The sequence below is a fragment of the Mus caroli genome, unplaced genomic scaffold (genome assembly GCF_978045245.1).
Source record: "Mus caroli unplaced genomic scaffold, Mus_caroli_1 scaffold_18, whole genome shotgun sequence".
Classification (NCBI taxonomy): domain Eukaryota; kingdom Metazoa; phylum Chordata; class Mammalia; order Rodentia; family Muridae; genus Mus; species Mus caroli.
Genome location: NW_028227273.1, coordinates 58,060,013 through 58,085,291, shown reverse-complemented (window position 1 = coordinate 58,085,291; position 25,279 = coordinate 58,060,013). Strand labels below are relative to the sequence as shown.

At 52.4% G+C, this 25,279-nt stretch overlaps 1 protein-coding gene and 1 non-coding gene across 11 annotated transcripts; both read right to left on the bottom strand.

The window, feature by feature from the left end:
* Window positions 1–1,044: 1,044 nt before the first annotated feature.
* On the bottom strand, window positions 1,045–23,810 carry Ddr1 (discoidin domain receptor tyrosine kinase 1). Of its 10 annotated transcripts, none has more exons than XM_029471499.2 (18): window positions 23,761–23,810; window positions 13,251–13,380; window positions 13,052–13,154; window positions 12,332–12,560; window positions 10,892–11,039; window positions 10,568–10,670; window positions 9,488–9,674; window positions 9,161–9,407; window positions 8,263–8,346; window positions 8,023–8,174; window positions 6,646–6,811; window positions 5,981–6,091; window positions 4,814–5,058; window positions 4,518–4,645; window positions 3,603–3,821; window positions 2,936–3,170; window positions 2,102–2,251; window positions 1,045–1,996 (listed from the first exon to the last, which is right to left on the bottom strand). In XM_029471499.2, the coding sequence occupies exons 2-18, from the start codon at window positions 13,336–13,338 to the stop codon at window positions 1,856–1,858; spliced, it is 2,736 nt and encodes a 911-aa protein (XP_029327359.1). In that variant the 5' UTR covers window positions 13,339–13,380; window positions 23,761–23,810; the 3' UTR covers window positions 1,045–1,855. The 10 variants fall into 10 exon arrangements, with proteins under 10 accessions (XP_029327359.1, XP_029327356.1, XP_029327360.1 ...); XM_029471496.2 differs by lacking the exon at window positions 23,761–23,810 and adding an exon at window positions 23,148–23,265; XM_029471500.2 differs by lacking the exon at window positions 23,761–23,810 and adding an exon at window positions 21,376–21,564.
* On the bottom strand, window positions 18,490–18,598 carry LOC115029833 (U6 spliceosomal RNA). The gene has a single exon (XR_003835390.1). It is a non-coding gene; the product is annotated as a U6 spliceosomal RNA (small nuclear RNA).
* Window positions 23,811–25,279: the final 1,469 nt, after the last annotated feature.

Here is a 25,279-nt window from a genome sequence, read left to right as displayed (position 1 = left end):
GCTCTTCCAGAGGTCATGAGTCCAATTCCCAGGAACCACATAGTGGATCCACAATGCCCTCTTCACATAAAATAAATAAATACGTCTAAGAAAAAAAAAAAAAAGAATGGAGATTTGGCAAGCAGGCCTGTGAGCTTCATGCTGGACTCTGCAGCAAGGCTCCAGGATGATACTGGTGCTAAGTGGATGCTGCCACCATCCTGGGACAGGGGCGGGGTTGGACCTGCTCACACTGAACTTCACAAGAACCTGGAGTTACATTGCTCTAATGCTTAGAGCAAGTCGGGGCAGAGCTCGGGGAACTGTGGCTCCCTGCCCTGGATTCCACTGCTTATTATTCTAGCATCTGACCTCTGAACTCTAGCCCATCAATGTCGGCCTTAATCTGAAGGCAGTCTGACCTATGTAGCTTTAGCAAGACTGCTAGATTTGTGGCCTGGCCCCTGAGAGCCCATTAATTCCATCTCAGATTGAATTACCTTTACCGTCCTCCTCATTATCCATTTGGCTGACTTTGTGAATATCATCAGCCAAAACCCCAGGGTCCTTATTTCCCGGGAACAGCTACAAAGATGGAGCTGTTTCCTTCAAGCCTACCATGGGATTGTTTTTTTTATTTTTATTTTTTTTTGCTTACTACCCAAAGTGAACTCTTTGAGGCCTCCACACTGGCTGCAGCTTGCTCCTGCAGGCTCGTTGTGCCTTTCACCCAGGTGCCGCATACTTTCAAAACCTAACTCAGAGATCACCTGGGTCTCCCAGCCCTCAATCCTAGAATTTGGACAAGCAGAACAAGAACCCACACATTCATTTTTAATAACTAGCACTGCCCTTTATGATGAGCGAGAACAGAATTCCCAGAGGCTTCCACAGCACCTCTGGCCTGCCACCGAAAGACACCACTATTCACATTCCCTTTGTAGAGCACCCGAGTGGCTCTCATGGCCTAACTGGGAACAGGTCTGGACTATGCGATGACAGACTCATGCTGGACCACAGGCAGGAGGCAGGTATTACCCAAACCCCAGGAAATGCACCCACAGCTGTGGAAAAACAAAAACAAAAAACAACTCAACTTTTATTATTACCTGCCTAGGACAGGGGATTAAAATCGCCTCAAGCTAGGTCCATATATTAGTGTAAAAATCTGTGTCTCTCTCCCCCCAAAAAATGTACAAACCCCACGTGATTATAGAAAAACCAATGTGGTAGCTACAATAGAAATCCCCACCCCCAGCCTCAAGCTATTGCTCCCTCTGTTCCCCATCCTAATATTTACTCCACAGAAACATAGAGGCTTTGCGAAGTTCTAGCTGCAGCATGGCAGGTGGGAAGGAGGGGTGTGTGACTGAGGATCACAGCAGGGATCACCCCCAGGTCCAGTGTGTCAGGGGGCGGAACAGAAGGAAGCCAGGGCTGAGAACCGATGTAGGGGTTGGCCTTCTTTGTCCCCCTCACCCCTCTAATTCTCAGCTGGCAGCGTCCAGTGTGTGACAAGAAGAAAGCTGGGGGGCACCGTCACCTCCCAGGAACCAGTGTTGTCCAGTGGGCCTTGTCCAGTATGCGCCCAGCATTTGCCCCCGTTCTTCCCCAAGGGGATAGCTGGAAGAAGTCAGGCAGGATCCCAACCACAGGGCCAGCTGGGTGGGTGGCACTTGGCAGATGGAAGGAGGAACCAGAAGGGAGTGTGTGTATCTGGTGACAGAGGCTTCAGCTCTGCGGGCAGGCCCAGCCCACCTGCAGAGACACTGCCTCTTGGGAATGGGTAAGTCAGGAGACGGTGGGGTGCGGTGCCATAGGCTTCTCTGGTTTTCGAGTCCAGCTTCCCCTGGGAAAGGGATGTCGGGTCCTGAGTTTACACTGTGTTGAGCGCATCATCCGCCAGGAACCGATGAAGCTGGGCGAAGGGCGGCCGTTGCTCGGGCTCCCGGCTCCAACACCGGAGCATCAGCTCATACAGGGTCTGCGGGCAGGCAGGTGGCCTGGACAAGTAGACCTGCGAGGGAAATGTGAATGATAGATAGGCAGGGACAGATGGCCTTTAGTTCCTGTAACGGCATGCTCTGCCCGCCTGGGCCACATCCCTCCCCTCGGCTCTGACCTGCCGGCCCTGGTCCCTGAAGAACTCGCCAGCATTCTCGATAACCTGCTCATCTGTAAGCTGCCCAAAGGGCTGGGACCTGCAGAGCATCAGGACCTCCCACAGGGTCACTCCGAAGGCCCATACGTCACTGGCTGTTGTGAACTTCCCCTGGCACACAAAAAGGCAAGAAAAGCAGAGAAAAATCTCAGTGGGAGTAGATTTGTCCCCTCTCCTGCCTACGCCCCTTGAGTTGCTCCTCTGTTCCTGCCTCCCGCTGCCACATACTCTGGCCCTCTCTTCCTCTTCTTCTTCCTCCCTTCCTCATGCTGGTACTGAGCCTCCATCCTAACCTAACCCCCCAGTCCCAGCTTCCAACTCTTACCCCTCCATCCTAGCACTCACACCTTTGGCTCCTGGACCCCTTTACCCCTTTCCTCATACACTACTCTCTCTCTCTCTCTCTCTCTCTCTCTCTCTCTCTCTCTCTCTCTCTCTCTCTCTCTCTCCCTCTCTCTCTCTTTCTTTCTTTTTAGATTTATTTATTATTATATCTAAGTACACTGTAGCTGTCTTCAGACACACCAGAAGAGGGCATCAGATCCCATTACAGATGGTTGTGAGCCACCATGTGGTTGCTGGGATTTGAACTCTGGAAGAGCACTGGGGGCTTTTTAACTGCTGAGCCATCTCTCCAGCCCTCCTTCCCAGTTTCTTGATCCAGAGGGACCCTCGACTTCCAAATAAGGAGAGTGTAGCCCCAGAAAGACATGAGGCTGAGGAGCCACAGGCCCAGCAGAGCAGCAGCCTGTGTCCCCGCTCTCCCCTCCCAGCCTGCCTCTTTTGGCAGCTTACCATGAGAATGCACTCCCAAGCCATCCACCTGATGGGCAGCACTGCCCGGCCCTGAACACGGTAATAATCCCCAGCGTAGAGATTCCGGCTCATGCCAAAGTCGGCGATTTTGATGGTGAAATTTTCCCCAACCAAGCAGTTCCGGGTGGCCAGGTCCCGATGCACAAAGTTCAGCGTGGCGAGATAACGCATGCCAGAGGCGATCTGGGCCCCCACGTGTAACAGCATAGGGTAGCTGAGTACAGGGAGAGAAGTGAAGGTCACAAGACAGTCCAGACCCCTCCCACTTTACATATTCCTGTCTGGGAGATGGAAGGGAGCCCACATCTCAACTACCGGTTAGGCCACTCATGCTCAGGATAGGGAAGAGCTCAGAATGGCTCAGGTTCTACTCTCCCACCCAACCCTAAGGAGCTCATGTTTTGTTATAAGACAGCAGAGAACTCCCAGAGTCTCCAAGCCTCTGCACCTGCTCCTCACAAGGTCTCAGCCATTCTGGCCAAGTTCTTGAATTACCATGGACACATGTCCTTCATCCTAGGTCCCTCCAGGACCTTTAGCTGTTCTCCTCCACCCCACAGTCCCCTCCCTCCTTCCTAGCTTAAGTGAGGGTTAGCAGACCCACTTGGGGTGCTCTTAGGAAGGCCTTGCCTCAGGGAGTGGGTACCTGATTGTGGGCCCCTGGTCAGACTCTGTGTCCCCAGGGAGCCCCTGAGTGGCCTTGTTCTCCAGCTGGTGGGCACTGAGGAACTGGTTCAGATCGCCGTTCTCCATGTAATCGGTGATCATGCAGAGGGGGTCATCCTGCACACACACACCCAGGAGCCGAATGATGTTTGGGTCCTTCAGCCGTGACATGATCTTTACCTCCTTCAGGAAATCATTCCTGGAGAAGCAGGAAAAGGCTGGAGAGGTGCCATGGTGGTATATTCTCCTTCCCTCCCCCAAGCCCCCCCCCCCAGACACTAGGCTCTGTTCCTTGATCTTCAAGGCTCCCCCATCTTCAAGGCTCCCCATCTTTAAGGTGCCCCCTCCATCTTCAAGGCTCCTCCCCCATCTTCAAGGCTTCCCACCCTGATCTTCAAGGCTCTCCCATCTTCAAGGTTCCCCTTTCTTCAAGGCCCTTCCCCCATCTTCGAGGCCCCTCCCCCATATTCGAGGTTCCCCTCCCCCCTTTTCTAGTCATCATCCCTGGTCCTTACTTAGCATTTTTTAAAATTATTTTTTTATTTAATTAAAGTATAATTACATCATTTCCCTCTCCTCCCTCCAACCCCTCTCGTGTCCCCTCGAGGTGGCTTGCTCTCTTTCAAATCCTCGTGGCCTCTCATTTTTTTAGTTATTACCGTTACATATATATGCATGAATAAATCCATGACTGCACTCTGCCCCGTCCCTTTAGCGTTGCTTGTATGTATAGGTTTTAAGGCTTTAGGACTGGATAAGCATTCAGGGAGCTGCTCTGTAGACAAGATTAATTCTCCCTCTCTCAGTGGTTGTTAATTGGCAATAGCTTTCAATCTAGGAGTGATCTCCCCATTCACCCAGCATGTGTTATCAACATTGCTGCCCTGAGTCTCACCTGGCATTTTTGGTGGCATCTGGCCGGAGGATCTTCACTGCTACCAGCAAGGGGTGTCCCTTGTGCACACTGATAGGGAAGTCACTACTGACCAGATCTTGCGGGTCCTCTACTTCACACAGGTGTACCTGGAGAATGAAGGTCATCACTAGGTCACAAGGTCCTCCAAGGTCATAGTGTCAAATGGGGTATCAGCACAAACGGCAAGCTGTCAGCCAAGGATGCATGCAGTCGTCATGGCAACAGAGCTCTACCCTGGCCAGACACCATCAAAGCTGGGCAGGCATCCTCCTTACCTCCCCAAATTGGCCCTCGCCAAGCTTCTCCTTGAAGCGGAGCCGTGACCGAGGGAAATCCACTCTGGGGGGCCCATCCCCAACCGCCCCTGGGGGCAGTGCGGGCACAGCGTAGGTGTTGCCCCCAGTGACGCCCTGCAGGGTGACAATGTCAGCCTCGGCATAGTGGGGGACGCTGTTCTGGGGAGGTGGGGGTAGAAGCGGGGCGCCCGGCTTCTCGGGCTCCATATAGTCCCCACTGCAGGCTGGAGGGGTAAAGGGAGAGAAGACAGGATGAGCCCTGAGCACCACATCTCCCAGAGGTCCCTAGGTCCCCTGTGTCCCAGCTGCCAGCCTCAAACCAGAAAAGGCAAGCTCGAGAACAGTGCTCTGCACCCAAAGGCTTTCAAGGCAACACAGATAGTTAAGCAGAAAGTACCATAAAATTTTACCCTGTGAGGTCTCCTGGCTTAACTCCAAACACTAGGTATGTCTAGGCTGAAAGAAGGACTCCTCCACCCAGCATCTGAAGTAGGTGCATCCCACGAGTCTCCACAATGTTCCAAACTCTTGTCCCACTGACCAGAAGCTCTGCTGTCAACCCAGCTCCTCCCTGCCAGTTCCTCCCAATCCCAAACACACCAAGCTCGAAGACAGGCAGAGACAGGGTACACAGAGAAGAGAGAGGGTGACAGGTCTTCACAGGCCCCCCAAGACAAGATGTTGATAGACAGGAGGGAGGCAGAGGTTGTCGCCTCTGGGCCCTTGGGGGAGGGGCCACAAGGAGAAAGCAACACTGAGGAAGGAGGATGGACAGGAGGGGCGGCATGAGCCTTCACCTCTGGGACTGCGGAGAGAGGACACAGGGGGGGAGAGGACAAGCGCCCAGGGTGAGGCCCTCCTCCTCGCAGCTCTAGAGAAAGGGGAGAATAAAGGAAGAGTTACAGAAGAGCCAGCACCACGCAGCGGCCTCTCTAGCTCTGGAGAGCAGCATGAGAGGAGGGAACAGAGCTAGGGAGAGAGCTAAGACCAGCAGCCTTCCCCTTGCCTTCAGGGGTGGCAGAGCTTCCAGATGGGGAGCTCAGGAGATCAGAAGAGCCAGAGCAGGGGGAAGCAGAGAGCGCAAGGTGTGAGGGCTTTGCCCTGCCTGAGGGAAGCCCCGCAGAGCCCAGTGGTAGAGGGGCTTACCCTGGGTGTTGGTGGGTTTGGCCCAGGCGGGTGTGGGGGGGCCCGGGCCTCGAGGGGGACGGGCGTAAGTGGCCAGAAGGAGGCGGTAGGCCGGATTGGAGAGCAGCAACGCTGTCGGGAGAAGGAGGGGGGAGACACGGGGAAGGGATGAGACTCAAGGCTAGACAGACTGGGAGACCTGGAATAAGGCAAGACTGGGCATACAGGAATGGAAGTCTGGGAGACAGAGACAGAATAAAGCAAGGCCCCTCTGGCGTAATGGAAAGCTGAATGGAGGGGCAGATGACGGGCGTATGACGGATGGGTGCCGGAACTGATGTCTGACTCCTGGATAGACAGATGGGTTTATGAATCTAGATGGATGGTTGGGTAGGGTGGGAGGTGGTTAAGTAAGTGGCTGGATTGACAGAGAAAGATGGATGGATGGCAGATGGAAAGAATAAACATGGAGAGTAGGGAAACAAGGAGAGGGGCACAACAGAAATCTACCACACAGTGACAGGATGGGCCCATTGGCATTCTGGATAACAGACAGGAAAGCCTTGGGGGAGACCATATGGAGATGGACAGAAATGAGAAAAGTGAATTGGAACTGGTATAGACAGTACGGGAGGAGGGCTACAGTAAGGACAGATATGGTGGCACTGGAACAAGACAGGCCTTACCAGAGCCGTTGGGGACGCAGGGTGCAGAGTGGGGTGGAGTCCCCCGAGGCCGGGGCTCCTGGTAAGGGGGTGGCTCTCGGGGTCCAGGGCGGTTGTTGATGAGGATGGTGTCCCCAGGGACAGAAAGGTGAACTGTCAGCTCCTCCTCCAACACGCGGCGCTCGGCCTAGCTCGGGATTAGACGATACTGTCTGAGCCACCGCTTGGCACAGCTCCCTGAGCCGCTCTGTTCTCTCCTCTCAGCAGCCTTATAGCCGTAGCTCCTACAGCCCCGCTTCCCTGAGGTCACCCCACAGGACCCAGCCCTAATGATCAGCCACAATGGCCACGCAGAAGTCCAGGGCATACGAAGAGCAGGCAACCCGATGCTGCCCCCTTCATCCCACTCCTCTCCAGCTTTTGCTCCCAACAGGCTGGTTGGCTTTGGTTAGAGAAGAACCACAGGGGAGGAAGACAGAGCTGGCTGAGGGAGAGAATGTGAGGAGAAGATCTGTCCTCCGGGCTCATCCCTGAGGGAGAGTTGCCCGGCCACCTGCTACATCCTATACCAGACGGAAGGCCCTGACTCTTTGAAGGCACAGTAAGGACACTCTGGCTCTTGCTCTTCCCTGGCTCCCTAACTGCCATGTCCTCTCACACAATGAGACCCACAGTGGTGGGAGCTGACTCACGTGGTATTACTGTCACACGAATGCTCACTCTTGAGAATGGTCTGTTTCTGAGATTAGTCTACACCCTATAGATCCTACTGGCCCCTGATTCTGCCTGAGAGTACACGCGTACGTGTGTGTGCACTCACGCATGCACACACATATACACAAACACATTCACTCATACATACAACACTCATGCACATTCATACACACATGCACACACACAAACAACACTCACTTACACACGTGCACATACACATGCATGCGTACACTCATATATACAACACACACACATTCTCACATACAGACACTCATATATACAACACACACACATGCACACTCTCACACTCGCATACACAGTCATACACACACTCATGTACATGCAAACACACACACACACTGCCCTGCCTACCTTGCTGAACAGTCACTCACACCCTCTCACACTTGTATAGTCTTACACACATTCAAACACATGTGCACACACTCACATGCACACACACAAACACACACACACATTGCTTCCATGTGTGCGCCTCCCCCTACATACACATACACACTGCCCTGCCTACCTTGCTGAGCAGTCACTCACATACGCATAGATACAACACATTCACACACATACACACTCTCACACTCGTATATAGTCATACACACATTCATGCATGTGCATGCACACACACACACACACACACACACACACACACACACACAGAGCCCCACCCACCTTGCTGAGCAGCCGGCGCCAGTGCAGCCTCCAGAGCATCAGAGCAATGATGAGAAGCAGCAGCAGGATGATGGCCACCAGGCAGCCAATGAGGATGGCAGTTGGGCTCCCCTCCGCCTTGGCCACTGGCTGTTGACCCCGGGGCTCCAGCTCTGATGGGAGAGAATGGTCAGCACCACAGCAGATCCTACCCCACCGGGGGTGGGGGGGCAGGAGGCGCCAAGGACAAGGACTGCTCACCCAAGCTGCTGAAGTTGGTGGGAGGCGGGCCAGGTGGCCACCAGGGGGCTGGTGGGAAGGTGTCAGAGGAGTCGTTCACCACATCTGGGAAGAAGGAAGAAACGAGAAGAGGTAGTGAGAGCGGGAACCCAAGGGGACACAGCTGTGTGAGACCTAGGGAACTGAGGCAGTTAGTACCTAACTACCCAGAGCAATCCCACTGCTACCACATAAGTCCTGGCTAACCGGAAGTGGAGAAATGGGGCGGGGCCTTGGTGATGCGCAGGCTTAGAAAAGAGGCTGTTTCTCATCTAGGCAGACTAGAAGTCTTTTAGGCTTAACCAGGCTTCCCTCACTCAGGATGAATCAGGAATGAGGGACTTATACAGGAACTACAGAGAGATTTGGTAAAAAGGGACCCTACACACCTATAGTCCTAATGTTTAGGAGGCTGAGACACAGGAAATCATTGAATTTTAGGCTGGTCCAGGTTAGGTAACGGGACTCGTCTCAAAACAATAGACTAATTTTTAAATTTTAAATTATATTTAAGAATAATCTGCCTGGGTGTGGTGGCACATGCATGCTTTTAATCCCAGCACTCAGAAGGCAGAGGCAGGCATATGTCTGTGAGTTACAGGCCAGCCAGGGCCACATAGTGAGACCTTGTCTCAAAAACACAATAAAATAAAAGCGTCTATAAAACATAAATAAATAAATAAATAAATAAATAAATAAATAAATAAATAAAACCACCCAAACTAAAACAAAACAAAGACTCTACAAAGGACTGGGGTCTGATTATTCTGCCTCAGTTTGAGAATCTCATAGGTAACAGAATACCAGGATGCCACAGGGTTAACTGTGAGATAACAGGCAAACCTAAGTAGGGCTAGGGCTGGCACACTCAGAGGCTTACCTGAGATGAAAGAGATCTCACTGAAGAGTAACCAGGGACCTGCAAAGAGGAATCTGCACTGCAGAAAGCGGCCCACGTGGCCACCCAGGGGCACTGAGATGGCCCTGGCTCTGGGGTCTCCAAGGCTGCCTCCCAGGGCATGGCGAACAGGCTCTCCTTCCCAGGCCATGGCTGGGCCCCTTTTAAACCGGCATTCCACCCCGCCTGGTAGGCGGGCTCCCAGAGTGTGCATGTTGTTACAGTGGACCTGAGGGGAAGAGAGACACTGAGTCAAAGCCAGGAGAACCCAAGAGCCCCGCCCCCTCCCAGAAGGCAGAGCTCACTCACCTGCATGGTCTGGAAGGTCCTCAGCCGATCAAACTCAAACTCCATCTCCACGTAGCCCGTGGGGAAGCTCTGGTTGCTCCATCCCACATAGTCATAGCCTGGCCAGACCCGCAGCTCCTGGCTCTGCCTGAAATCATCCAGGCCCACCACGCCATCTGCCAGCTGGCCCAGACCGCCATACTGCAGCCTGAAGGGAGGGAATGGGAAAGGAATGTTGAGGGAAGGTGGTAGGGACCATGCATGTTTTCTGCACTCACACATCCAGCAGCGGCCTGGAAGCCCGATTCTCACTGACTCTTCCTTCCCAGCCCACCCCAGTGCCATGCAATGCTCTCTCTCCGTGCACCATAGCCTAAACTATCACAAGCTATCTGTGGGTCGCACACCACACTGAAGTACAACCACTAAGGAAGGCATCGTTCAGTCAGCAATGTGTTTTATTGTGCTCATCCCAATAGACATTCTTAGCTGGGGTGGAGCCTTGTATTGTTTTAGATAGTGTCTTAGGGAGCCCCGGCTGGCCTAGAACTCACTGTGTGGCAAAAATTAACTAATGTCCCTGATGCTACTGCCTCTGCTTCTCAAGTACTAGGATTACAGGAGTTCTGGATAGCCTGAAGGTTTTCTTACGAGGTGGTCCTTGTCTGACCACAGGGTACCTCTTTCTGATTCACACAAGGTGTCCTTTGGGCTAAAGACGAGCTCACTATCCTTTGGTCCTGGCCTGTCCTTTCAGGTCCTACCTAACTGGCATTTTCCCAGTCCTTATCCTTTACTGCCCAGGCTACCCATTGCTCTACCTCATCTCACATCTCACATATATTTATATACACACAAACAGGCATATATGCACCAGATGCACATACACATACATGTATATTCGAGCACACACACATGCACACAGGCACATACACATGCATATGCACATACACACATAGATGCACACATGTACGCACATGTAAATACACACACATACATATGCACAATACACATACACTCATGCACATACACATACATGCACACACTCACTGGCCTTCTCCCATCCCAAGCTCCCATGTTCGGCAGGGCCATTCCTCTTACCCTCCAGCAGTATATCCATCGTAAGTGGAATCATTGAGATGTACCATCACCTCAGATAACTGCATGGTCTGCCCCACGGGGGCTGTATATGACAGGAGTCCATCTGGGAGGGTGGAAAGAGGGGAGCTGTAGCCATCAGGCCTGAGTGATTTCAGCCCTTCTCCACTAGTGTGGAGAAGGCTACGCAGTCAAGTCCCCTCTCCCCTCTCCCCTCTCCCCTCTCCGACACCTTGCTGACTGGAAAGGCGCTCTGATGCCCTTCCTCACACCCTCTAGCCTAACTTCCAGGACTGGAAGGGCTTCTCCAGAGGCTGACCTACTCACCCCGCCAGAGGCAGCCATAGAGCTCCACCCGAAGACAGACACTCATGACCCGGTCAGCCCTGGGGTAGAAGCGGACCAGCCGGGCCACCATGGGGGGCCCGAGGTCCTTCAGCACCACTCCCCCGGGATCCTCGTTACCCGAAATCACCTGTGGGTCAGGGAAAAAAACGTGGATGGGTGGGTAGGGCTCTAGGTCAGAGCCAACCTCCTCTCTTTCAGCTGCTCCCTGGTTCAGCCTACTGGGGTCACTGGGAGGCTGGCAAAGGTGACACTGAGCACACAGTACTGCGGAGTGTAGCTGGGGATTTTTAAAAGAGTGTTCTGTAGCAGTGACCACTGGTGCCTCTCAAAGCTCTGGAGGTCTGACCTCAGCTCCCATCCCCCTACCCCCTGCCTGGTTCCATATATATGCCAGACCCTTACCCAGCCTCTCGGCACCCAGGATCCTGTCTCAGCACCCCCACCTGCTTCACCCCACTCCCTCGGTTCATTCAACAGCTGACCCGGTGCCCACTCTGGACCAGACATGATCTCAGTGATGAAGTCAGCCCCTCCCACCGCACAGGACAGCTGTGAGGGAACAAGAGGCAGTGTGTGGGGCAGAGCAGTGAGGTGGGTGTCCAGAGCGACATCTGCAGGAGGTGATATCTCCAAGGAGAACTGGAGGGGGGGCGGCTGTGGGTGTCTGAGGGAAGGGCTTGCCAGGCCTAGAGAACAGTAAGTGTACGGGCTCTGACTGTGGGGAGGGACCTTGGTTTGTTCCCACAAACACCAAGAAAAACATTAAGGCCACGTATGTACATGTGTGTAGATTTGTACACTCAAATGCAGGGCCTGCAGAGACCAGAGGAAGGTAAAAGATCTGCTGGCATTGGAACCAGACTCATCTTAGGGCATTGCACTCAGCAATTGGGGTTTTGGGTTTTTTGTTTTTTGGTTTTTTTTCTGATACAGCCAAAGCCAGTGCTAGGCTGACAGCTGGGAATGGCCGTCAGATGACTTCAGCTAATGTGTGCTGAGGAAAGGTTTGCTATGCAAGAGAACTTGCTGAATGGTTTAGGCTTCATCTCAGCTGGATGAAAGAGCGCGAGGTTTAAAGCAGAAGTGGAAGGGGAGGCAACACCACAAAGGTGGGTACAGAGAGGATCCGAGAGAGTGAGACCCCCCCATGCATCTTAGTTTGTGGTCTGAGTTACTAAACATGAGGGTGGGGAAGTACATTTCCCCAAGTTGAGAACAAGAAAAAGGAACAGATTTGGGGCAGGAGTGGGAACTGAGGTCCTCTGGAGAGGTCAAGGGTAAGTCTGAGAACCCCACAGGAAGATGAGAGGCAGCCAGGTTAAGACAATCTCAAGATGCTGGCACTTGGGCAGTGACAGATGCTGTATGGAATATGGCGAGAGGACTTACATTCCCAGGTGCCTCCCCTTCCAGCCTCACCTCCTGTCCCCAGCGGTCCTTCCAGTCCATCCAGCGGCGGCCATCTCGGGAGTAACGCAACCGGTAGCTTCGGGAGAACTCTTTGCCCAGACCCCCAGCATGGCGGCCCTGGGTGCCCACCAGAGCCACCAGGTGTAGCCTACGAAGGTCCACCTGCAAGTACTCCTCTTCTTTGGGGAACACAGGCCCTGCAGGGCACCAAGCCCCATCTCCATCACTGCTTTCCAGCCTGGGGGCGGGGGGGGGGGGGGACCAAAGGAAGTCAGTGCGGCACTGAACCTTACATGTCACGTGTAGCTCAGGCTGGCCTCACTGAGTAACCTTGTAGCTCAGGCTGGCCTCACTGTGTAACTTTGTAACTCAGGCTGGCCTCACTGTGTAATCTTGTAACTCAGGCTGGCTTCACTGTATAACCTTGTAGCTCATGCTAGCCTGACTGTATAACCTTGAACTTCTATTTTTCCTGCCTCGAACTCCTGAGTGATAGGGTTATAGTCATCCCACCCATTTATGGGGTGCTGTGAATTGAATACAGAGCTTCACACTTGGTGAGTACCCTAACTGAGCCCCATGACCAGCCTGGACGGTGGGTCTATCTAAAACCTGCTCTCACCATGCTGGGTATGTCTCACTGGTCTAGGCCTTCTCAAAGGAGGGACTGGAAGGGCACAGAAGGGTACATAAAAAAGCTCCCTCAAGGTGACCCCCAATGTCCTGTACCTGCTGTGGCGGGCAGCGGTAGAGTCTGACCAGGAGCTGGACACAGAGATAGCGCTGTCAGGAATGGTGCGGTCCTGCATGCCCAGGGCATAGCGGCACTTGGCTGAAGGGCACAGGCACAGGATGATGGGTCAGCATCCCCCCAACTTTCTGACTCCCAAGCTCTATTGCTCAGGAACCCAAGATTCAGTCTCCTCACCAGGGTCAAAATGTCCCTTCATGTCAGCATCTCCAATTGTCACCAAGAGTAGCAGCAGCAGTAGAGATGACAGGGTCCCTGTCCCCATCGCTCCGGATCCCTCTGGCCTATGGAGGAGGGGACAGCATTTCTGCAGGGGACAAACAGGAGAGTCAGCTCACCAAGAAAGGGGTCAAGGTACAGCCAACAGCAAGAGACAAACAGGAGGGCTGCTTTGGGGATAAGAACAGTAAAATGGCCAAAGATAAAATAAGAAGTCAGTGTTTGGAGACAGGCTCTATTTTAAACTGCCTCCTACACACCAGGCACTGGCTGAGTCCTCAAACAAGACAGCGTAACTCTATCGTCGGCCACTTTGTAAGGTAGATGTTATGACATCTACCATATTTAACACACAGAGAAACCAGATAGAGATCTGTTTGTTAAATTACACGCCTAACAGCCCTCACTCCCCCTTCAACCAATAAAATACAAACAAAAATAAATGAAAAAAAAACAACAAAACAATGGCTTCAAAAGAATGTAGAGAACACACAGAACAGGCAAAGGGCCTAATAGTCATAATAAACTAAAAGTGCACATAAATGGGCAAAAGAAACAGCGATATAAACAATCCGATACAGACATGGCCTAAGACTCGGAATATACATTCCACAGAAGAGCAAAGACAACTTGTTTAAAATACGCATTTTAAAAAAATAGTCAAGATCCTTAGAATCAGAAAAAATACAAATCAGAATGATATAGGAATTTTTTTTTTGAGACAGTGCTTACTGTGAAGCCCAAGATGATCTCAAACTTACTATGTAGCCTAGGCTGGTCTTGAACTTGGCAGCTCAATATCTTCAATATCCCAAATGCTGAATTTGACAAAGGTTTTTTTCCTTTTTAAGAGGTTTGTTTTATTTTGTTTTTTTGTTTTTTGTTTTTTTTTTTTATATGAGTACACTGTAGCTGTCTCCAGACACACCAGAAGAGGGTGTCAGATCCCATTACAGATGGTTGTGAGCCACCATGTGGTTGCTGGGAATTGAACTCAGGACCTCTGGAAGAGCAGTCAGTGCTCTTAACCACTGAGCCATCTCTCCAGCCCTAAGATTTTTTTTAACTGGATCTGGAGAGATGGGTCAGAGGTTAGGAGCATTAGCTGTTCTTCTAGAGTACCCCTAGTTCAATTCCCAATACTCACATGGCAGCTCACAACTGTCTATAACTCCAGTTCCAGGAGACCCAATGCCCTCACACATGCATACATACACACAAAACACCAGTGCATATAAAAATAAAAAGTAACCATCAAGATTTTTTTTTTTTTTTTTGGTTTTTCGAGACAGGGTTTCTCTGTGTAGCCCTGGCTGTCCTGGAACTCACTTTGTAGACCAGGCTGGCCTCGAACTCAGAAATCTGCCTGCCTCTGCCTCCCGAGTGTTGGGATTAAAGGTGTGCGCCACCACGCCCGGCTCAAGATTTTTTTTAATTTTTATTTATATTAATTTTTTTCCTGCATGTATGTTTGTGCATCACGTGCATGCAGTTCCTGAGGAGGCCAGAAGAGGGAGCCAGAACTCCTAGAACTTGAGTTACTGATGGTTGTGAGCCAAGTGGGCTGGGTCCTTCCCCTGCAAGAGCAGCAGGAAGTGCTCACTTAACCATTGGGCTATCTCTCCAGCTCCCACAAAGTGTTTTTAAAGATTCTGTCTTCATGGGAAGAGGGGCAAAAGGGAAGCCACCATGCAGGGTAGGGTGGAAAGCTTCTATGTAGCTATGAAAAGAAAAACAGTACAGTGTCAGAGAGATGCCCCAGTGGATACAAGACACTCGCCTCTAAGGTTGATGATCTGAGTTCTATATCCCTGGGACTCATGGGTGGAAGGAAAGAATCAGGGTTGGAGGTGAAAATCAACTCTTTTTTATTTGTTTGTTTGTTTGTTTGTTTGTTTTTGAGACATGTCTCTCGACACAGCCCTAGCTGTCCTGGAACTGTGTAGACCAGGTCGGCCTTGAACTCACAGAGATTCACCTTCTTCTGCCTCCTGAGTGCTGGGATTAAAGATGTGTGCTACCACTCCTGTAAGAATTGGCTCTCAAAAGCCATCCTCTGACCTACACACATAAACCTACACACACACACACACACACACACACATACACACACTGGGGAGATGGGTCAGCAGTTAAGAGCACTGACTGCTCTTCCAGAGGACTCAAGTTAGATTCCCAGCACTAACATGGCTTTTCACAACCATCTATAACTCAGGTCCTAGGGGATCCCATTCTCTCTTCTGGCCTCCAAGGGCACCATGTGTGCTTGTATGACACAGACATACACATAGGCCAAAATACTCATACATATACAATTAATAATAACAATAACAACAATAATGCATAAATTTGAAAGAAAGGTGGGGTATGGTGGCATACACTAGTAATTCTAACCCTTCAGAGGTGAAGGATCAGGTGTTCAAGGCCAGCCACAGCCCCATTCTAAAGTTGAACACAACCTGGGATACATGGTACCCAGAAACCCAAAGCCAACAAAAGTTAAAAAAAAAAAAAAAAAGAAAAAGAAAGAAAGAAAGAAAAGAAAAGAAGAGAAAAAGAAAAGGGAAGAAAGAGGAAAATGAGGGCTGGAGAGCTGGCTCACAGTTAGGAGCATTAATTGCTCTTACAGAGGACCCAGGTTCAGTTCCTAGCATCTACACCATGGCTCACAACTACCCACAACTCCAGTTCTAAGAAATACAGCGACTTCTTCTAATCTCCATGGGCACCAGGCACACACACACACACACATTACACAAACACACATGCAGGCAAAACAACTCATAAACATAAAATACAAAATATACAAATAAAAAAATTGCTTTACATCTTAAAGAGCGTATGAATCTGACTTGGCATGTGCTGGTCATACCACTGGCGAACAAGAAAACCGAGAAGTATGAGAACTATTCCACCCCGTGAGAGCAAAGGGTAAACAAACCCACGTCTGCTCACACTCTCATGGGCACGCCTAGGGAGACTGTGCAACGGACAAAACAGGGAGGGCAAGAGAGGGGAGAGCACACACAAAAAGAGAAAGATGGGTTAGCTGCCTTCGTTCTATAAAACTCATGGAACAGAACCATGCATTTATGTGCATAAATATCAGCCTTGTGACATATAAACCAACATAAAAACCCGCCCTGGTTTCCAAAACGTAAAGGTGTCCTAGAGAAGTTTAGTTGGTTTGCTAAGGAAAACACAAGAGCATCAGCTAAGCCTGAGCCCCTCAGACCTCAAAGTCTACAACCTAAGGACAAGCCTCCATCAGTCTCCGACCTCTGTCCTCTGTGGTTCCACTGTGGTAGCCAGACCAGCCAGCTGGGCATCTTCCCAGAACTTGGTTGAGAATGGGAACCCTACCTGGACCCACTGGGTCAGACTCCCCAGGTGGTTGTCCCCCTGAAGATTGGGATGCTTTCTCTGTTTCTTCTGGGGTGCAAGCAGTTTATCCTCCCTAAAACCACCCCACCTGAAGTCTCCATATAAACACAGGGGTCTGCTGGCCTCTATCCTGGGAACAGAAAGACTCTCCTGACACCTGGCAGTGCCTGAGGTCTGTACTGAATTCTAAAGTCCCAGAATCCTGAGGGACACTGCCCCTCTCACACCCCTGCCACCACCAGGTCTGCCCAGCTCTTCTTGCCCTGCCTCTAACACCCCATCCCCAAGTTCCAACTTACTGAAGGTAGCAGAAGAGCTGAGGGCTGAGAAGGCTGAGTTGCCTTGGAGATGAGGGCAGGCTTAAACTATGAGGGAAGCCAGGTCACCCCAGGAGGTAGGAGGAGTTGGGGGTAGACTCCCCCAGCCCTTTGTCCTCCTCCAGCTGCTCCCACAATCCTCTGGGGCAGGAATGTAAGAGGCAGCTGAGACCCCCCCCCCCATCACCGAAGCGGCAGCTGAGGGGCTGACTGGGTTGCCAGAGGGCACCTGGCTATCAAAGGAGAGCCTAGAACCGAGAGGCATCACGACCAGTCCGTGGGGGATACAGCCCCATGATGCAGGGGAGCAAGCCGCCGGGACTACGGGAATTCCTGGGTGCTACTCTCCACCCCCACCGCAGTAGAAACAGCAGGGCCCTTGTTCCCCTGAGTAACCTTCATGCCTATCCCAGATGAGTCATCAGAGACAGACAGTGCTGAGAGGAGCCTGGGGCTGAGATACAAAGCCAGGCAGGGACAGGAGGCGTGGAAGGGAGGAGGGGGGAGACAGAGCAGAACACAAAGCCAGAGGTAAATAGAGCAGGCTGAGAACGGGACACAGGGCCAAGTGCAGGAGCTGCAGAGACATGCTCACAAGGTCTGGGGCAACCCCTTTCCCATTGTCTCCTAGATCTTGAATCCCACAATCAATCAGACCGGCTCAGGAGAGCCACCTCAATGGCACCCCACCTGGCCCTTCTTCAACCAATTACAAACCAAGGATCAGGACGCTGAGCCCTGGGCCCTTCCTTCTCTCCTGAACCCATCGCCCAATCCCAGCTCTAGACACATACACACAGGGAACTTAAACCCACTGTGAACGCTAAATGTATCCTGCTCACGTACCACTAGCACCTTACCGCCTCTCACAGACATTTTCCTTTTCCTTTCTTCATTTCTTTTCCTTTTAGCTCCTGACCCTCCTGCCTCTTCAGCACATCCTATTGGCCTGTGTCCCACCAAGACCAGCTCACACAATTCCTATCCACTCTGTACAGATCTTCTTTGTTTTTTTCTTGTATGCCGTTATCCTGTTTAGATTCAAAGAATGGAGTTCAGTTTTGCACCAAGACATCCACATCCTGGAAAGGCTATTTCAACTCACTTCAGCACCCTGAGCCCCACCCCCACCCCGTTTTCTGCAAAAAGTCAGAGGGGTAAATAGTCTACATAAGAGACTCTACAGTCTCCAGGATTTTGTTGTTGTTCCTGGACCCTGCACTCTTCCCTGGGGTCTTTTTAATTTTATTTATTTATTTATTTATTGTTGGTTTTTCGAGACAGGGTTTCTCTGTATAGCTCTGGCTGTCCTGGAACTCACTTTGTAGACCACGCTGGCCTTGAACTCAGAAATCCGCCTGCCTCTGCCTCCCAAGTGCTGGGATAAAAGGCGTGCACCACCATGCCTGGCTAATTTTATTAAGTATTACCTGGACCTCAAAGTAAGAAAGGACTTTAAAGACAACTCCTACATTAAATTCCATCTTCCATCATTTAAAAATTAAGGAACGTTCATGAATTTCCGTGTCATGCTTGTGTAGGGGTCGCACTAATCTCCTCTGTATGTCATTCGGATTTTAGTATATGTGTTGCCCAAGCCAGCACCACCCCACACAGATCTTGGCATCTTCTGTGTGTGCGTTTGATTGCTTTGTGTTGCTTTGGGGCGGGGAGAAGAACTGGTTAGTTCCTTGGGTTTTGTTGTCTCACTGTGTAGCCCTGGCTAACCTGGAACTCAGAGAGATTCTCCTGCCTCTGCCACCCGAGTGCTGGAACTAAAGACATGTACTTTTACAGCAAGATAGTTGGTTGAGGTTTTTGTTTGTTTGTTTTGTTTTGTTTGAGACAAGGTCTCAAGTTCAACTACGATGCCAAAAGGCTGACCTTCAGTTCTTTATCACCAGAGGCTGATTACAGGTGTGTGCCACAAACCCTGAGGTAATCTATAAAGTCCGATCTCACCATTTAGTGAATACTAAACGGCAGATACAAGCTCCTATAATCAGAAGACAACGTGAGCCACACGCAGGCCCCGAGGTACAAGATCCTCAGAGAACGGAGCCACCCACCCCGAAACATAGAGTGACTGAGCCAGAGGGAAGCCAAGAGCAGGCAGGAACAGGTGGGACTCGGGTGGGAAGAACAGCAAGAAAAACAAGGACCATCTCTCCACGCTCTCAAGCATTCTACTGTGTGTGACCTGTCCCTACAGTGAGTGCCACACGGGTCTGGACACACCTCCATCCTTCTCAGCCACTCAGTTGTAGGCCAGCCGGGCGGTGGCTGGGAGAGGGGGTGCTGAAAAGAATTGCCTGGCCAGAAAGGGAGCCTGGGAGCGTTGCTCATTGGGCGGTGACCTCGTCTCTTGGCACAACCCGGCAACCACGGAGCGTGGCTGGTCTGGTAGGTTGGGCGTCAGGCTGGCTCCCTCTGGCCTGGGCAGCTTAACAGAGCATGTCCGTAAGCATGGCACCGGAGGTTGAGGGGGAGGCAACGATAGGATGACTCAATGGGCTACATATGCGCGCACCTGTCCTCTTGGAGTTAGGTTCTCCCCTCACCCAAGAAAAGAGAGGTCCTCCCTCTCTTTTCGGAATAGTTTCTCGGAAAGTCAGGACCCTCTGCTTTGGATGGGGAGTCAAAATCCCGGGGCAGCAAACATAACTGGGGTTCCTCAACCCGCTCCCCTTGCCTCTTGCTCGTCCCCGCCTCAGTCCCTACCTCTCATGGCTCTCCGGGGCGGACCCGGGCGTCAGGCCCCGGCTTGGGGCCTCCTCGGCGGCGGGGCGCGGGAGGGGAGCGCAGGCGCCGGCGGGGCTCGGGTGTCGGGAGGCGGCTCCCGCGAGCAGCTGTCGGGGGCCTGTTCCGGGGAGAGGAGCCAGCGCGGGGCCGGATCGCGCCCAGGCGCCGCCTCCCCGCGCCCGTCCCCCGCCGGTACTCCCGCCCCGGCGCCCGCGCTCCCACGCCCGGCGCCGCCCCTCGCTCCTCTCCTAGTGCGGTGCCCGCCCTGCAAGTGCTCCCCAGCGCGTAGCCTCCACTAGGTGATCCGCACGCCCATCCCCCGCCACCCCGATGCTGGGGTACAGCAGCACCACCAGGGGCCCGCTAAGCCCCCTAGGGACCCCGCGTGGTGGCTCAGGGGTGGGTGGGGAGAGTTGGCGCCGTCCCTCCTCCCCTTTTTCTGGGCTCGGTTCCTGGAGAGAGGGAGAGAAGCGCGGAGAAGCGGCCCCAGGGCACGCAGGAAGGAACGGGTTCCCACAGGCCCAGCACCGGAGCGAGAGCTGCAGCCCGGCTGGGGGAAGGGAGCCGGGCTCACCTGTCTAGCCTGACCCTCTTGGTTCACACTCCACCCCACTTGTCACTATTTGACACACACCCCTCCTCCGGATCCCAACCTAAATCACTCCCCCCACTCCCCGCGCGCCCCAAGTCTGAGAGTCGGTCACACTCTTTTAGTCTCAACTTTTTTCTGTTCCCTTCCTCCAGAACCTCTCCCCAGCTCGGCAGCTCCCTCCTGTCTTCTCAGGATCCCTGAGATCCAAACCCCTCAAGCTCCGGGTCCCCCTGGGATCCCTGCTTCATCCAGGCTAACTCTGCAGTCTTTCTCAGGCAAGCCTCCCTCAGTCCCAGTCAGTCAGCTCGGTCCCTGGTGGAAGCCGCAGAATCTGGCTTCTGGCAAGGAGAAGGGCAAAATGGAGCCAAGACGAGGTGGGGGTGGGGGAGGAAGATAGATAGGCGCCCTGAAAAATAAAGACACTGCCCAAAGCACAGGAACGCATGACCCAGGGATACAAGGAGACAATGAACGGAGAGAGCTGCTGAGCCATTAATCGGAGAGTTGGAGGCAGGGAGAACAACAGAGCTTGTGTGGGAGGTGTTCCGTCCCATTCAGCACCACCTGTCATTCCTACCTCTCTCCAACACCCCCCCCCATAACTGCCAAGTTCCCGGATAATGTCAGGTCACAGTAAAGTCTCCGGTCTCACCACCCGGTTGCAAACACATCCCAAGTGACTCAAAACTCACACCCAAAAGCATTTCCAAAGAGTCTCAAGAAAGACACAAAGTCCAAACAAACCAAGACAAGTACACACAAAAACCTACCAGGAAGATAAGCTGCCCCTAGGGAGAAGCCAAGGCAGGCTGGGTCTCCAGTTTACAAACCCAGGGACGTTCCAGCTGCTGAAGGACCTGCTAATGGCTCCCCTGGCCACTGGGAGAACTGCCTACGACCTTTTCACCTAGACCTTAGGGGACACCCACCCCGACTCCCCAATCACCTACCCCTCTGCAGACAGCGATAGGGAATCTGGGTCCTGCAGAGACTGGGCGGGGTGTGGAGCTTGACTGGGGGTGGGGCCAAGGTTTCCCAGTAACCTCACCTGCGCTGGCGGCAGCCCCTCCTCCCAGGAGGGCCGCTCTGGGGAAGCCCGGGACAGGACTAGCGAAGCTTCAGCCCCTCACGCCCGTGACTCACACTGCCCAGTGAAGGGCCCATAGGAGGTAGAGTCTTGAAGCCTTGGCCCCTTTCTCACTCTCCCAGGAAAAATTCCTAGTCGGTGATGCCCACCTCGCTCCAGACCAGGGCCGGAGGAGTAGGAGGGACGCAGGGCTGGGGCCCAGCGGAGTCAAGTGACAGCAGAAAAGGAGCTGGAGCCGGCTGGAATGTGCTGCTTGGAGCCCAGATTCCCAGGGGCCAGAGAGGGAAATCCCAGCCATCCTGGGGCCTACATAGCTGAGCCAAGAACCCAGCCATCTGTGGCTCCCCAGCCCTCTGCTCCTCTCCAGGGCCCCCCTGTTGTACCCTAGAACCTGAGAAGTTCTCTCTACTTTTCCCTCATGCACACTCTCCCATGCTGGACCCTTTTCTGCAAGTCCAGGAAGAAGAGGCGAAAAAAAAAAAAAAACCATCTGGGGGGAAGGGGGATGTGAAAATAGGCACGTAGGAGGAATAAGAGCTCAGCCCAAGGCCTGCAGACCACCCGGCCATTGCAGGGAAGCAGGACAAAACCAGTGAGAGGAGAGTGGACCAGATGAGCCCACCCTCACCACCCCCAACACACACTAGCTACAGTCCCTGCCTCAAAATGCAGCTGCCTCTAGGGGAGCAGGTTGGGTCAGCAGCTGGGGAGAGTGGAAAGCCTCTGGGGGCGGGGGCAGGGTAAGGAGCTGGAAAAGACCCTGGCTATAGGTCATACTTTAAAACCACCAAGATCAAATAGGAAAATGAGGCCTGGGGTATGATGGCCAAGGAAGAGATGGCTTAAATCTGGGACCGATAAAAGAAAGAAAAGAAAAGAAAAGAAAAGAAAAGAAAAGAAAAGAAAAGAAAAGAAAAGAAAAGAAAAGAAAAGGAAAGGAAAGGAAAGGAAAGGAAAGGAAAGGAAAGGAAAGGAAAGGAAAGGAAAGGAAAGGAAAGGAAAGGAAAGAAGAAGTGAGACCGATTAGCTGTGCATAGTCTGGGGAAGGAATGAGGACCAGGGTACCAAGAGTCTCCCGGGAGGGAGGCTGATGGTCACATAGAGACAGGACCTGGGAGGGGGCACACGTCTGGAGCACAGAGGGGGAGGAGAGTTAAGGGAGATGGTGCCAAGTAAATAAAGGGTGGGAGATAAAGGGGCTCTGGAGGAGAGAGGAGTTTGGGGAAGAAAGGATTGGATGGAGGGAGGGTTGCTGACCCAACGTGGAAGGAATTAAAGGCAGAGAAGGCAACTGGAATAGGAAAAAAAAAAAAATGGAGAGAGAAGGTTGGAGTGAAAGTGATATGGAGGCAGAAAGATACAGACTGAGACATGGAGCCATAGGAAGGGAGGGAGGGAGGGAGAGAGAGAGAGAGAGAACAAACGAATGAAAGAAAGAAAGGAAAGGAAGGAAGAAAGGAAGGAAGAAAAAGACACGGGGGCTGGGTGGGCAGACTTAGGAAGGAAGGACAACTTCGAGACAGATGGAAGGGCCAGAGATAGAATTAAACCTGTCTCCAGGCCACCAAGGCCCCGCCCTCATTCTGGTCAACCTGTTTCCACACGGGGCCTCCATCCTTTTCTCCTCCCACCACACTTCCAGGCAGGCCTACCTGGTCCCTCCCCACAAAGGCAGCCCAGCCCCGAGGCCTGCTCCGGCTCTCCCAGGTGAGCTCTGTCTAACTTCCGCTCACCTCCAGGTTCTCCTGAATTTCAGTCTCCCTAGGCACAAGCCTTTGGGGATCCAGGTCTGAGGCCGGTGAAACCTCCCGGCTTTGTCCAAGCTCCAGCCTCGGGGGCCCAAGAGCAGCTGCCCTGGCCAGCTGCGGCTGGCTTCAAGGTGACCATGGCAACCCAGCTCTGCTCCCCTCGCTGAGCCTCTCAGCCCCCGCAGAGAGGGAGGGGACAGCCTAACCCAGAGAAAGGGAGGGGAGGCTGAGAACTATGGAACGGGACTAAAGGGGTCTCCCAAACAAAGAGACCCCCCAGACAAAGAGATCCCCCAGACAAAAGCCACTGAGGAGGAGGTCCGGTCGAAAGCAGCGTTCGCTGGCTGCTGCCAAGAGCTTAGAGCTGAGTTCATCCTGCCTAACAGAGGACAAGGTGGGCTATGTGGACTAAAGTTGAAAGCAGAGGGGTTTAGAACTGACTGAGGGTAGTCCTTTGGGGAACCCCTTCTGAGTCCCAAATAATGCATCCCCTTTCCTGGGACTTTGATTTTGTTCCCTGAGAAGAATCCAGTTTTTAAACTGGCTATCTCTCTCTACAGCATAAAACTGAGTTCCCCCAGCAGTAGCAATGCCTTACCGAGGCACCTGAAGCCAAAGAGCGTCTTTAAAGGACACTCTCCAGTCTGTGGTCTGAAAACCTCGAACCCCAAAGCTTTCAAAGGACGTTGACTGATGGGGTTGGGGGTTGGGGGCAGCTGAAGCCAGGCTCCGCCCTCTTAAAGGACTGAAATGTTGACTCTCATCCCATCTGCCTTCCCTTGGCTGAGTCTCCACGGTCCAGTTCCCCCTCCCCACCCCCACTAGGATGAAGGGCCCCGGAGTTTGTGTGGGTGGTAGCTCTGCTAGCATCGGTTTCCCTTGTGGCTTTCTAATGTGTCACTGAGGATCTCTGAGTCCCGCCTCCTAATCCATTTCACAGAGAGTTATTAAGACTTTGCACGAGGCAGGACTCTGTTAGAGCTCTGAGAGGTTTGGAAGGACTGTGCTCTTTTACAGCGCTTCCCCTACAAACAGAATCTGTAGTCACAGAAGGCAGTCTCCATGTAGTTGATAGAGCTGGATGGAGCTGTGGGAGCCAGCCGAGACCTTAGAAACTCCCTCCTCAGCGGGGTGGGAGGAGACTGAGCAAAGTCTCACGGAAGAGCAAACTTCAAGTAGATGTAGGTGAGGTGAACATTTGCAGATGGTGTTCCGGGAAGGAACGCCAGCAAGACAGCTTGGACTCTCTTGTGACTAGCTTGGGCCTGTTCTGAAGACGGGCTTTGAGCTGGAAAATGGCAGGATTTTTTGGGCTTTGAGCTGGAAAATGGCAGGATTAGGGTAGGATCCCCCCCCCCCCCCCCCGAGCCTGACAATTTCTCAGAGATGCAAAATTCAGAGCAATGGTGGAGGGAGGAAAATGGCTAGTCCCAGCTTTGTCCTCTTCACACAGCTCTGATGGTTCATATCCCACGCCAGCCCGGAATGCAAAGAGCAAATAGCGGCAGCTGGGGCTGGAGAGATGGCTCAGTGGGGAAGAGCACTGGCTGTTCTTCCAGAGGTCCTGAGTTCAAATCCCAGCAACCACATGGTGGCTCACAACCATCTGTAATGGGGTCCAATGCCCTCTTCTGGTGTGTCTGAAGACAGTTACAGTGTACTCATATAAATAAAATAAATAAACTTAAAACAAAAAGAAGCCATAAAACTTTCTTTAAAAAAAGGGGGGCAGCTGATGAAAAGCATACATGTGGTAGGTTTTTTCTCCAGCCATCTCTATTTTGTGTTTCTCCTCCAGCCTTTGGAAGAGAGCAGGCAGGGCTCTTCATAAAGCCAACCAACCAGGTCCAGAGATGTTGGAACTTGCCCTAAATCCAAGACAAGTTGACAGTTCCTACCCAGAGGTTCTGGATTCTTCCATCTCAATCTTCCAGAAATGGGGGTGGGGATCTAGCATGGCTTCCTGTAAACACTCTTGAGCCTCTTGAGTTCTGGGCCCTTGGTAACCCTTATTGATACAGATTTATTTCATCTGTCTTCCATGGATTCCCCGGTGACAGCAATGAACAAGAAAACCACTGGGGGGTGCTGCCGCGCAGGTGACCAAGGCAGAACAC